At 32.5% G+C, this 15,065-nt stretch overlaps 1 protein-coding gene across 1 annotated transcript; it reads left to right on the top strand.

The window, feature by feature from the left end:
- Positions 1–5,799: 5,799 nt before the first annotated feature.
- Positions 5,800–6,980, top strand: LOC131618882 (protein PHYTOCHROME KINASE SUBSTRATE 1-like). Its single transcript, XM_058890037.1, has one exon. The coding sequence runs from the start codon at positions 5,844–5,846 to the stop codon at positions 6,978–6,980; it is 1,137 nt and encodes a 378-aa protein (XP_058746020.1). The 5' UTR covers positions 5,800–5,843.
- The last annotated feature ends 8,085 nt before the right edge of the window (positions 6,981–15,065 follow it).

Below are 15,065 nucleotides of genomic sequence, written 5' to 3'. Positions count from 1 at the left end.
TATCCTAACGACGAGTTAATAAAGTCTTGTATTTTAATCTAGCAGTGAAAGATTTGCACCCAAATACTTTAATGCTTGAGTTAAAGCCGAAAAATTCATTGATTAATTATATAAAATTAAAACATTAACATTTACTTGTTGAAGATATAATTTGATAATAAAGGTTGTCGTTCTTGTCATCTTGATTCTGAATTTTGAAAAAATGATTGACTGAGTCTTCCTCTATATCTCACACTCCCATTCACAACTCTTAACAGGGAAAACTGTAAAGTCGTCAATTATGTTTCAAATTCAGTAATTACATACGGGACCTAGCCAAATAATATATAACTCTAGTAACCCCCAAGGGTTGGCCTAGCGGTGGAGGCTTGAGTCTTGGGAGTCTGCTCCTCTCAAGGTCCTGAGTTCGAATATACGACACATGATGGTTGTGTGTCCTCAATCTTATGTTCCTCTAAGGTGAGTATGAAGCTTATAAAACGAGCTACCCAGCTTATGGCGATCTGGCCTGTAAAAGTTCATACTTTTTGCGGGTCGAGCAATAAACTCAAAATATAAATGAATTGCAATTTGATTGTTCAAGTCTGATCCTATGTGGGTTGTACTTTTTTGAGCCGACTCTATTTCTATTTATTTTTTATTTTTTACTTTAAAAACAACTTTTAATAAATAAAACATTCTTTAAAAAATTAGTTGGCCATGAGATATATAAACTAAATTTTTTTAAAGAATTACAAATAAAAATTAGTAATATCAGCTAGAACAAGTTTAAGGTGCAACGCTCTTTGATAAGGAAATTAGAGGAAAAAATATTATAATAGAAATATTTAAAATAATTTATGTTTTTTTTTAAATTTATAAAATAGGAATGTTACCCACAATTCGGTTAGGCTAGTCCAGTTAAATTTTGGACTCTAACTTGGCAGGCTAACAAATTCAGTTTTAATTGGCTCTAAATTTCTTGTTCAAGCCCTATATTTTTGCGGACATTTTGGCCCGGCAAGCCTGACCCATTGTGCCAGCTCTAGATGAGTGTACCTGCTGGATTTCTTTTTAACAACTGGATTCATATTACCTTGACTTTAGTGGGATGAGTTTAAATTCGCTCTTGATCGTATTAGTAGCCCCTAAGCTTAGACCAACGAAGTCTGGATAAGGTTTTGTCTTTTAGTTCATTCAAATTGGACCCCTTGTTAGAGGCCTTCAGATATGTGCTCTACACTTCTCTCTCTTATATATGGAGTTATTTAAGGAGATTAATTTTTTGGACCCATACCTTATTTTACGTCTGTGTTCATTCCTATCTTTGACACAATATGATGATACATGTGGACTTTCAACAAGATTTTTTTTAAGGAAAATACAATGGACCTTCACGGAAGGATCAACACCCATAAAACTCTACGCTTGAGGGACTCGCCTCAAGTGAGAACCTTGTACAACTAAGGTATCATAAAACTTCGACAACAAATGGACAAACTATGATAAATTCAAGCAACGTGAAATCATTTGCCATAAATGCTTCAAAACATGAAGATCGTGATTTCAAAATGGGCCTGAACGACCCCAAATACAAAAGGTAAAATGGGGTAGTAACGCTTCAGGAACTCACCTTCTAAAGTATTTCCTGAGGGACTCGCATCTAACTTTGTTTGAGAGACTCGTCCTGAGTTTCTTCTATGAAACTCGCATAATCTTTAATACGAAAAATATGCTCGAGTTATATCACTTAGCCCTTTTTAAGGCCTCGTGCTTGAGAGATTATAGATTAGGATAACTTACTAGGCCTAAAAGGAAATGGTCTGTGATGGATCTAAAGGACCGAGCGCCCGAATGAAGCTAGATCACCCAAGGAGTCTTGAGTGTAACATGTATCCCAAAGTGTATAAAGCAAGGTGGCCGCCTAAAGAATATTGCAGGCCTCTCACTTGGGCTTAAGACCAAGACTAACAACCTGTCTCATGTAATACGTGTAACGGCCGTTTTTCTTTAATTATTTATTTATGTGAGTTTTGTGAATTAATTGTGAATTATGTGTTAATTATATGCTTAATTGATTTTATGTTGTTTTATTTGGGAATTGTTAGTAACTAATATAAGATAGTAAGTGTTGTTGATTATTGGGCCTAAGTTGGTATTAGTAAGTGAGGGGTGTTAGTTAGAGCCCATTAGTAATTAAAGATAGTAAGGGTTTATCTAAAACAAGGGTTTTAGAGGAAATAGAAGTTAGAAGTTCATTTTGGGGTTTTTGGTGAAAGAAGAGAAGAGAGGAGAATCTCAAGGTTGAAGCTAGAGTTGTCTTCAATCCAAACCTAAGGTAAGGGTGGGATTCTTTCATGCTAAAGGGATGTATGATGATGTTTTGGGTGAGATTTAATTATATGTTGCATCCATGGAAGTTGTGTGTAGAAAAGTTAGGGTTTATGCTATTTTCTATGGAACTACATGATTAAATATGATTTTGGTGATATATGTTGTTCAATAATGATGAATACTGGTTGTATTTGATGTTTATTGATGTATGGATTTGGTTTGGGTTAATGGGTGTTGTATGAGGGGAATGGGGAAGAAAATGGTGATTTTCTGAGTTTTACGCAGCATAGGTCGACCTACACAGAGGTTTGCGTCGACCTGTGCAGCCTAAAAAGGCAAAAATTTGGGTTTCTGATGAATGCGTTGACCTATTGGGTCAGCGTGCGCATACCCGAGGGGGACAGAAACATTTATGCGTCGACCTGAAGATCCTTTGCATCGACCTGCTGATTTCCATTTTTGGCAGATTTTTGTAAAGACCATAACTTTTGATCCGTAACTCCGTTTTAGGAGCCGTTTGAAGCGTTGGAAAGCTAACGCAATGAACTATACCATGACGCAATAAAATGATTCATATGATATAGTTTCCTATTATGTTTATTAGGATTAAGTGATGAACTATGTTGTGTTAACATATGAAGTATGCTCTTTGTGCTGAATTGACATAACTGTGTTGTTGTATAACTTGATGTATGTTTTCTTATGATAATGTTATTGAGATGATGATATGTACCTTCCTCATGATGATATAATGATGTATGTGTTGATATGCATAATTGATAAAGATGTTATATGCTATATGTGATTAACTGTGCGTATTTGATTATATCGTTTAAGTTGATCATGTCGTTTACGTGGATTGTGTTGTTCGAGTCGAATTATGTCGTTAAGTGTGATTGTGAATGTGCATCATTGAGTCACATTCATTGCATTGTTTGAGACGGCCCTAGTGGCAAATGTTTGAGACGGCCCTTGTGGCGAATGTTTGAGACGACCCAATGGCAATTGTTTGAGACGGGAGTTTCACTCCAATGGTACCACATTCATTTGCATTGTTCGAGTTGCATAAGTAAAGTCGTGTGATGAGTCGTATTTGAATATTTGTGTGTGCATAACATGAATGTTATCTTGTGTCGATTTAATTTGATGGTTGTTCATTGGACATATGTGATAAATTCCTATGTATGCCTTAATTGAGATTGATATTATTGTTGTCGGTAAGATGTTGAATGATGTGAATAGTAGTAAGTGATATGTGTTGAAAAGTGGTGACCAATGTATGATTATTTCTCCGCCTTGAATATTATCATACACTCCTTTATAATGAATGATATCTCACCCCTTCTGTTTGAATGTTACTCTCCGTTGGTAACGTGCAGGTAATGACGAGGAGTAGTCGTGTACCTATAGCTCGAGTCGGTGTGTGTCAATGCTCTGATACGTAATACTCGGGGAACGTTGGATTACTTGTTTATGTTTTAGCTCCTTATGTTTATCCTTGTTAAACTTTGTCCTTATGTTATGCTGAGACCTTTTGATGTATCGTGCCGTGTTTGGCCGTGATATTATGAGTTGTATTGTTGTTGACATACGATTTTCCGCTGCGATGCAAGTACTTGATTGGCTGACAATGATTAATGATTTCGATATTGTTCTCCTATATGTGTGTTATGTATCTAAGTGATTGAGCATGATATACGTATGTGATTTTGTTGTTTAAAATGTGACGCTCCGAATCTTATGTTCTATTTGCTTTGAAATTTTGTACTCTGATATTCTTGTTTATTGCGGGGTAGATTTGGGGTGTTACAATACGCATCATATATTCTAAAGTGGCTTAGGAGAAATGGCCGAGGAATGTGAGAAAATGGGGAAAGTCGTTCCTCCCACAATTGAAGGACGACTTGGTCTCCTCCATTGCATGTTTCCGAGGAAGGAATGAGAAAATCGTTTCCTTACTTTCTAACCCATACCTAAATAATTTCTATAAAGGTCTATACCCTAGAATCGAGAAAATGAAGGGTCACAAATTTTTACTAAGCACGCATACAGAAAGAGGCTCTCAAGATTCTCGAGTGAGTAGGCTTTCCACAACTTCCACTCACCATCATTTTAATTTACTAAATACATGGATTATTCACTATTTCTACAAAAATAACACAACCAGAGCCTCTTGCATTCTATTTGAGCAGACTCTCACTTTCTATTATACTTCAAATAGTAATTTGTTTTATTTTTATCTTCAAAGCTTTCAACTTTTATTTTCTATAAAAAAATCATATATGTAGACAGACAATTATTTTACAAAGGAAATTAAAAATCATTTTGTATTTTCATAGTAAGGTTTTTTTTTGTAAGAAAAGTTATTTTATTTTGTGGGAGCAAGATCCTCAAACTCGCACATATGTATTCGTCATTACTAGGGGTGGAAATAGGTCAGGCCGAGTTAGACTTTATCAAGTCTAGACCTGGTCTGTTAAAAAATTCAAAGCCTAAGCTTGGCCTGTGACCTATCATAAGCTTATTTTTTGGCTTAAGCCTGACATTTTTGAAAGTCTGATTAGCCTATTAGCCTGCTTAAAAATCCTATTTTATTTGAACATATACGTAAATAAGTAAATCAACTAATGTTTAAATAGATAAGAGAATCAAAAGTACAATGAGATTAAATATTTTTTTACATTGACTTATTTAAGCCTTCAAAGTAATATAAGTTTTATGAGATTATTTGTTTGAGAGCTTATTTAAACAACTTATGACATTATTCATTAGGCTTTTTCAACTTATTTTCACAAGTTCTTCAATATAACTAAGCTTTAATTTTGTATTTTAATAAATAGTAATTTTTTTCATATTTATTTAGAGAGGCCGACCTAATAGACTTAAAAGACTTTTCTTATAGCTTGTGGTCTAGCCTATTTAACTAAATAGGCTTATAAAAAAGCGTAGGCCTTTTCTACTTAAAATAAAGTCTGGCCTGGTCTTGACCTGTTTAAACTAGGTCGTAGGTCTCTATTAATTGGCCTGGCCTATTCCAACCCCTAATCATTACTTTTAATATTTATACTTATAAGAATATTTAATATCTAATATTTATGGTATTTGAGATATGATTACTAATCTATACATAAATAATAATCTATATACTATTATTTCATTATTTCATGACACTAAAAATGATTTCATTAGACACTTATAATATAGATTTAATGGAATCTCACAATAAATGCATGATTAACGTTTAATAATTAAACAGATTAAATGTTTAAAGAATTTATTATTTTAATACAAATATAATATTTTAATTATAAATAACTAATAAAATATTAGTTCCAAGTTGAAACATACAACTTATTATTCCAATAACCACCTGAAAACTATATAAAGACCCCATTCACCCTAAACTTGATACCTACTAAACATATATAATAGTACTACTCCTTAGGACATTGCTCATATTTATATTCACCCTTTTACTTTATATATTCTCTTGTCCATTTTCCTTTCCTCTTTCCACCTTTTCATTACATATGACAGAAGAAAGTGGAGAAATTGAAGTATTTGGAGCTGAAAAATACTTCAACAGAAAAGTAGTTGAAACTCCAAGAGCTGCTACAAAGTACCAAGTTGAGTATGGAACTCCAAGTATTAGTTCTATATCAACATGGAACAGCCAAAATGCACTCTTAAAGAGAGATTCTGAAAAAAGTATCAAAGATAAGGTGCATGCTAAGAGTGTTCTATCAAGACTTGGTCTCAAATGCTCTTGTTCTGATAAGAATTCTGTTGATATCAGTGATCATGCAGGTGAAATCAGTTTTAATAACAAAACTTCTAACTATGGTGCAGTTCATGAAAAAACAACACCAAAAAAAGAATTCAATCTTGGTCTTGATGATGATATTTCAATTAAATTAAGAAAGGCTAGTTCAGAATTTTTCATCAATAAAGATCTTTACTTTCAAAAGCAAGAGAATTTAAGTGTAGGATTAAACAGTGAAATGAATAGTTTCCCTTCTAACTCAAGAAACCATCTTGTCAAAATGCAATTTCCATTAGATGAAGAAAAAACACCAAGAAAATCAGTTGAAGTATTTGGATCACCAAATCCAATATTGACCAATAGCAAAAAAAGTTCCTTGAGCATTGATAAAAGGTTGATATTTTCTTCCAAAATGGAAGAAATTGTTGATGCAAACTATGATGATGATGATGATGCTGGAAGTGATGCAAGTTCTGATTTGTTTGAGATTGAGAGTCTCAAAGAAAAATCTTCCAACAATTTTCTCAATAGACGGACATCAGATGCTGCTTCAACTTGTTACGCGCCGAGTGAGGCGAGTGTAGAATGGAGTGTAGTTACTGCAAGTGCTGCAGTTATGTCAGACTGTGAAGATCAAATGTATGAATTTACAGTAAGGAGTCCATTAAAGGTACCATTGAAACCAAAGGTCATTAGGGAGAATCCGAGGCGGAGTCCAGGTATCTTGTTGGGATGCAAGAGCCACAAAGCTGTTACTGTTAGAGTTGCTGGTGATGCATTCATAACATATGAAAAACAAAGTTTAAGTCCAAAAATTGGTAACAGAATAGAAAACAATGCTCTTTCTCAGGTGGCAAGGTTTCCAGGAGAGACTGATGTTAGTGTCTCAGAGAGACACGTGTGATTATGTTTAATTGTTTTATTTTATTAAATTATTATCAAAATGTTGTATGGCTTCTAAATGCCACCTCATGGTATGAGTTTTTTTTTTTTTTTTTTTTGTAATAATAATGTTGATATTTTGATATCATATATTATGATTGCCTTTAGTAATGGCCGTTTATGGTTAAAAAGTTGATGAAATTGGAAGCTTTGTAGTGATGCTTTTGGTTTGTTATAAAAAAGGGAAGTGAAAGGTGGCCTCATGTTGTGAATACATTAGAAAATGTCTCTTCCAATGATCCCTTCAAGCAAAAGTTTGGTTCTATTATATGAAATTGTATTTATTCCTTTTTGTTTGATATTTGGTATTAAAATGAGAATAACACCAATTATGAAAGTTAATTTAGCATAGGGACGTTTTAGCAATTTTTTTCAAATTTCAAGGAATGGATGGGTGTTGTCATTTTAAGATTTTAAAATTAGTCTTTTACCTCTACAATAGGATTTCACAAAAATAACTACAAAACTTTTTTTCAAAATATTTTTTGGGTGATAGAATTGATTTTCAAAGAAATTGTTTTTGAGAATTACTTATTTCACTCTATGTAATTGAAAAGAATTCTATCAAAATTAAAATATATTTTTCGGACATACTTTATTTTTGTTAAATTTTAGTTAATTTCAAAGATGCATATACGGAAGCGAACCACATGTATATCACTATTAAAAATATGAGATTTGCTTAAAGGAATTTACATTAGGTATTGAAATATATGATGTAAAAAATATTTGTCAAAAGATTTTACATCAGACATTTATTTCTAATGATATAAAAAAGAGTTAAATATATAAATCCTTCCTGTAATGTTAGCGAGATTTGATTTTAGCTCCTGGTAAAGTTTTTTTTTTTAAAACCCCCTTGTAATTTACAGATTCCATCTATAACACGTCTGAGCGTCAGATTCCTCCACAGATTCACTCACTTTTCTAACGTAGCAGACATCATGGCTTTTTTTTAATTTTTTAAATCCACGTGGACTTTTTTTTAAATTTTTTAATTAAATACTTTTTTTTTACTTTTTAAATATATAATATATATAATATACTTATTTTTATATATTTTTTTAAATTATTTTAACTAATATTTTTTATGAAAATCTATTTATAAACTAATTATTATTAAAATATTATTTTGGGCTTAATACACTATAATTTTTCAGCCCAATGATACATAGTCCAATACTTTAAGTTTTATTAACTAGTGTGTGAAAGGATCTTATAAACAATTACTTTTCATTTTTAATTTTCGATGTGGGACTTCTTTACAAGTATTTTTCATTCAAGTTTGCAGTTTACCATTGGATGCATGTGAAATGCTTGGCCATTGGAAAAGTTGCAGCACATACGAATCGTTCAAAGATGTTACAGGTGACATAGCAGCAATTGAAGCCCTGGCTCTCATGCAGGTCCGTTGACGAGTGTAGAGCAGTTGTTGCTGAAATTCGATCACTATCTAAAAGAAGCACCGGCAATAGGATACTAATTACTGAAGTTGGAGCAATTTCAATTCTAGTCAACCTTTTAACTTCAGAAGTTGTTTACCATGACTTTTATGTAAACATATTTGAGCATTGTATTAACTAGAGTCTACATAGTTCATTTCTAAGCATAGAGAAAAACCATTTACTTTATCATAAAGAGGCTATTATCTATCCTTAAGTGCAAGCAAAGCCACATGACTTTCCAAACAATCTTTTGTTTACAGTTTGTCAGTTTGCGGCGAGCATGTTGTTTCACAGTCAGCCAGTGTAGCTTGCATCAATTTGCAGACAAAACCAAACAACGATGAAGCCTCCCGCCACCTTATCCACGGCGGCCAAAGCACTAACACTAGCAACAACAACACTATCTCTCTTTTGCGTTCCCTCATCATCATGGCAGATCCTTACAAACCACAACTTCATGAATTTCCCGATCTTAAATTAATGTTCATGCATCTCAATAAAGAGAAGACGATAGTGGATTCGATCGGTGTTAATGTGGATGGAATGATATTGTTTATTTTTATTATTCTGTGGCTTATAAGTATACAGGAAGACTAAAAATTCAATGAAACACAAAATGGTACTATTGGTGAGTCCTAAATTTTGGTTATTAGTTGCTTACATGTGACTGTAACTAACCTCCATGAAAGTTGATGTTGACCTAGCATTTGCTCGCATCCAAACCAATACCTGATGGGCATCATACGCAGCAACTGAAGCGTGGAAATTCAGATATTGTGTTGCAACTGTTGTTCCTTGGTGGACTCTTTCCCACAATTCAGCCTCCAACAAGGAAACAGAGGAGAAACATTAACATTCAAAGTAGCAATCTTCAGCCAAAATAGCATCTTATTTTAATAACAAGTGGAAGTGTTTATAAAGCTTTTTTAAACAATACCTGCTAAATGTTAAAGTGTTGGGCTACTGGGTAAGATAATTTGGGCTTAAGGTCCAATTTTATATTTTAATACATCAAAATAATAAAACACAAAAAATATTAATGGAAATGAAAATAATAATTCTGAAAAAATATTAATTATAAGAAAATTAATATGTGATTAAAAAAAATTAATAATAAAAAAATTCCACATAGATGTAAAAAATTAATTAAAAACTTAAAATGCTAAGGTGGACTGCCACGTTGACAAAATCAAAGAATCTTTGATGCAATCTAAAAATCAAGGGCTTATTTGACGGAATTTGGAAATTACGAGGGGGCTTTTAAAAAAAATCTTTTACAAGGGCTTAAGCCGAATCTCGCTAATATTATAGGAGGATTTTGTATATTTAACCTTATAACAGTATATGAAAAAATAGAAAATGTATAACATAGTGGCAGTATAGTAAATAAAATGAGGAAAAAAAAGGCGGTGGCATAATTGTAAATAAATGAAAATCTTTTTATAAGGGATTTTACATCGGGCCTAGTTAATACCCGATGTGATAAATGTTACGCATAATGGTCCTTGACATCGATCCAAATAAAACCGATGGGAAATGTTACGAAGTGGCCTTTACATCGGGCCTTTTAAAAACCGATGGAAAATGGTCATCCCAATTTTTTGTGAAAACCCTATTCCAGCCCAATCTCGAAAATCTATTCTCTCTTCTTCTTCCCTGCGCCGAAACTTCATCTCCCTGCGTTCACCTTCGTAGCAATATCGATGAACCTGCATATTCAATCCACAAATACCTCTACAACATACAAATCAAAATACAACCTCAATCGATTCACAACAACAACGCTGCACATCAGCATCCAACGCGAGTTCGATCACCAATGCGATTTCGTACGCGCCTTCAGCAACTCAAACAGCTCCGTTCAAAATCGAAATACAACCTCAATCGATTCACAACAATAACGCTGCATATCAACATCCAACCTTCAAAGCTTCACCAAGCGCAACAACTTCACAGATTCTACATTCGACATTGTCGCGCAAAAGCATCGTAATTCAAATCTATTTTGTCGCTAACTATTCCTACTTCTCACTTGTAATGATGGGATCCGTATGTTTCCATTTGAACATTGTTAGATTGTTATTGCTTGATTTTTTTTAGATGTAGTTGGGTTGTGTTTATAGAATAGAGTTTAGAAAGGTATTGAGAGAAGGTAAGAACCGAGCATGGAGAGAAAAGAATAGAGGGAGTTGTTGCTGTTATCTGAGTATTGAGAAATTAGAGAAGACTAGAGATAGTTGATGAGAGACAAAATCCTTCATCTAGTTTATGTCATTCTGTAAAGTATAGAATTATAATATTACTAATATGCTTCAATAATTGGTTCTATTTTTGTGACTAACATGTTCATTGAAAGTACTAAACTGAGGTCGCATCAACAAAAAATAGTTTTTTAGCGTAAAAATCCGAAGAGGGTCGAGCAAGGAGCATCGTTAATTTTTGGGAAATTCCACTTGAGCAACACACCTTTGTGGGAGACACACCACTTCTCCACCTAAAACCTTAAGGTAATAGGTGAGTGGGTTCTCCCACTTATATATGCTCAACTCACCACATACATATCCAATGTGGGACTATTATCCACACTCACACTTGCATTATTCTCAACACTCCATCTCAAGTGTGAGTCCACTATGCTCCCCCTCATGTGGAAACTCCTCTTCCACTTACACTTGTATCCGTTGACTCTTCAACTACATGTATCCGTTGATTCTCTTCAACTACATGTATCTGTTGACTCTCTTCAACTACAAGTAAGCTGGTCTCTTTCTCAAACCAGGCTCTGATACCACTTGTTAGCGTAACAATTGGGGGAGGGTTGAACAAGGCGCGTCGTTAATTTTCGGGACATTCCACTTGAGCAACACACCTTTGTGGGAGACGCACCACTTCTCCACCTAAAACCGTAAGGTAATAGGTGAGTGGGTTCTCCCACTTATATATGCTCAACTCACCACATGCATATCCAATGTGGGACTATTATCCACACTTTCACTTGCATTATTCTCAACAAGTTTATTTTGTAGTAACTCTTTACATAACACATTACTTCATTTTCAATTTCAATTTCTTTTATAAACTATTATGGTGATTGAATAATAAGAATAGTAACTAGTAAGCTGAAGAAGCAATTCCAAAGATAAATCCTTCTGGAAAATCTCTTCTGCTAATTGATTCTACTCTTACAAGGAGATTGATGATGAGAAAAATAGTAATAATAATACTAATAATTCTCATGGTGTGGTTGATTTAAGAAATTTTCTCTAATTGTTTTGTGGTTAGAGAGGCTATATAATATATAATTATATGTTGCTTTGGTTTGATGTATAGCAAAAAATGCAAGCTAACTTTGCCGTAAAGCTGAAAACCATATCTTAATAAGAAATAGACTAATTAAAGAGGATAAGTACTTGCCAAAAAAATAGATTTTGTGAGAATATTATTGATGACACAAATTGATAAAGTTCACCAAACAGGTGAAAAGATAAAGGTCGAGTTTGATCTTAGAACCCTTGAATGTACTAGTGTTGGTAAAAATGCTGCAAACTTTAGGAGTTATATAGCATCTCTTGCCCGGCAGAGATGTCCTATTTTGAAAGATGAGTGGAAAGACATAGATAATGGGATAAAAGACGTTATATGGCTTGATGTTCAGGTATTTTAAATTCAACACTTTATTATATTTTATAATCATATATATACTAACAACATATGCCATATATTGTACGTGTAGGCTCATTTCACTATTCCAGACTGTTATGTTAAAGACAAGGATGGTAAAATCAAGGATCCGTTGAAGAAGGAATGAATTAAATATGCGGGAGAGCGATGGAGAGGTTTTAAGACACAACTCACAGACGAATATGTTAATAATCCCAAAAAAGATCTCGCTCCTGCACATGTCAGGTATAATTAAACAGAGTGTGCCACTTACTACCACTTATTCATGGGTAAGTTTTTATGAAATTTTATTTTCTATTTTTTAAGTTTGATAACATAGATATTTTATGTGACTTTTGTGTTTCCACACACACACATACAGACATCATTGGCAATTAATAGTCATGTGTCCAAGAGACCATACTGTGGTCGTCTTTTGTTCACTTCATCGGGAAATTGATAAAGCCACGAAGAAAATTGTTACAACGTAAATTTATCTTTTATGTGAATTTTGTTATAATATAGTATATATCATATATATACATAAATTGTTACAAAAGTAATTTCATATTTTATGTGGCTTTATATGGATTTTTTTTCTTCTGAATTAGTGCTTTTGAGGTTCATCAATTTGCAAATGGTAATAGAAAAAAGGCTACATGGCTTCAGCCCAATGTAAATATGATGTAAATTATTATTCTATATTTAATTTTATGATAATTATTCACTAATTATGTCATTCATTTGTAGAAAAGGAAACAACATAACTCTAATGATTGTGGGTACTATGTGATGAAAAATATGTTAGATATTGTCTCTGTCAATATAACCGAATCTTGGATGCAGGTAATAAAATAACTTTAATTTGTTATTTACTTTGCGTTTTGCAACTTAATGTGAATTTTCAAAGAATAACTCTATATTGTTATTTACGTATTGTAGGTATTTGATGACCCTACAGAATTAACACAAGATGATTTGCGACTCCGTTGGGTAAAATGTTTCTTTGAGTCATATAAAGATTAAGCTTTATCTGGTGAGTTATATGGAATTGTCTATAATTCTTATTCGAGTTTATTGACTTTGGTGTTGTCTGCTGATGTTAATTAGTGTTATTGTTTATTGTCAGCAAAAGTAACTTTTGTGTTGTCTTCAGAAGCTACAACTTATCTTCTCGTGGATGCATGTTGGTATTTCAAGTGCGCGAAAGTACTTAAATGGTTGGATATTTGTTGTTTTGTTATTTTGCCATAGTCCACCGTGTGTAAAGTTTTTATAATTTGGTACACTTGTGTATCCTAGATTAATACTTTTGTAAATCAACTATTCATTTTGAAGAATATATATATATATATATATATATATATATATATATATATATATATATATATATATATCCTAGCTATTTAGTGCAATGAAAATAGTGACCTAAATGTGGTCTCTGTGATGTGGGAAAATGTGAAAAATAGCGACCTAACTTTGGTCTGTGTGGTATTGGAAACATATGAAAAATTAGGTACAAAAAAAATTACAGCAAAAATAGGAAAAACACCTATAATTCGCTTAAAAGAAGAAAACATATTACATCGGACCATTGAGGAAACAGATGTAAAAACATATATTACATCGGGAAACTGGAAAAATCGATGTAAAAACTATATATTACATCGGTCCGTCGAATTCACCGATGTAAATTATGGCATATATTTTTTAATGAAAAAATTGAATTATTTTTCACATCAGACATCTGAATTCCACCGATGTGGCATGTTAATTTTTCACATCGGGCCGTGGCCCGATGAAAAATGTCTCTGATTTACTATATCGCTTGGATTTACATCGGACCAAGACCCGATGTAAAAAGTACTTTTTGCACTAGAGATATTTCCGCAATTTATGCAGACCACAATAAACCATAATTTTCATTGTTTCACATGTTTTAACTACAAAATAAATACAAATATCATTATCAATATTATATGCATGACATGGATACTATATCTATATATATATATATATATATATATATATATATATATATATATATATATATATATTAATTTATTCTAAATCATAACATTTAAATTGAATCGAATAAAATGGTTAATTAACATTTTTATTTATTTAACCATAAGATTAGATTTAATTTAAAAGATATGATTTAAAATAAACTAAAAAAAACTATTCTTGGAGTAATTTGACATATATGACTGTTTGATCAATTCTTTTAAAGGTTAATAGTAATTCATCCCCCTGTAATGTTAGCGAATTTTGCTTTTCCCCCTCTCTACCTTTTAGCAACGGTTTTTACAAAAAAAACCGTTGCCAAAACCTTCCTTTGGCAACGGTGGGGGATAAACCGAAACACGCTCATATTACAGGGGGTAAATTACTATTAACCTTTTTTTTAACGATTGAGATTTGGTGTAACTCTTCTAAACTTACACCTGATGTCAACGGATCCTTCCTTATATATATATATATATATATATATATATATATATATATATATATATATTTTTTAGCAACGGTTTTTACAAAAAAAACCGTTGCCAAAACCTGCCTTTGGCAACGGTGGGGGATAAACCGAAACACGCTCATATTACAGGGGGTAAATTACTATTAACCTTTTTTTTAACGATTGAGATTTGGTGTAACTCTTCTAAACTTACACCTGATGTCAACGGATCCTTCCTTATATATATATATATATATATATATATATATATATATATATATATATATATATATATATATATATATATATATATATATATATATATAGATATATATATATGACACAGGATCAAATGACACTAAGGTGTCAAATTTAGTAACATTACACCTCTCACAGCTCTTTACCATATATTCGTATAACGAAATCAACCGTTGGACTGAAAGCTATCATGATATAGATCATTCCTATAAAATTTAACATCAAT

Source organism: Vicia villosa, linkage group LG7 (assembly GCF_029867415.1).
Source record: "Vicia villosa cultivar HV-30 ecotype Madison, WI linkage group LG7, Vvil1.0, whole genome shotgun sequence".
NCBI lineage: Eukaryota > Viridiplantae > Streptophyta > Magnoliopsida > Fabales > Fabaceae > Vicia > Vicia villosa.
This window is presented reverse-complemented; position numbering and strand designations above follow the sequence as displayed.

What these genes read in the sequence shown, in the direction of transcription:
- LOC131618882 (XM_058890037.1), top strand. Translation starts at nt 5,844, where the DNA reads ATGACAGAAGAAAGTGGAGAAATTGAAGTATTTGGAGCTGAAAAATAC.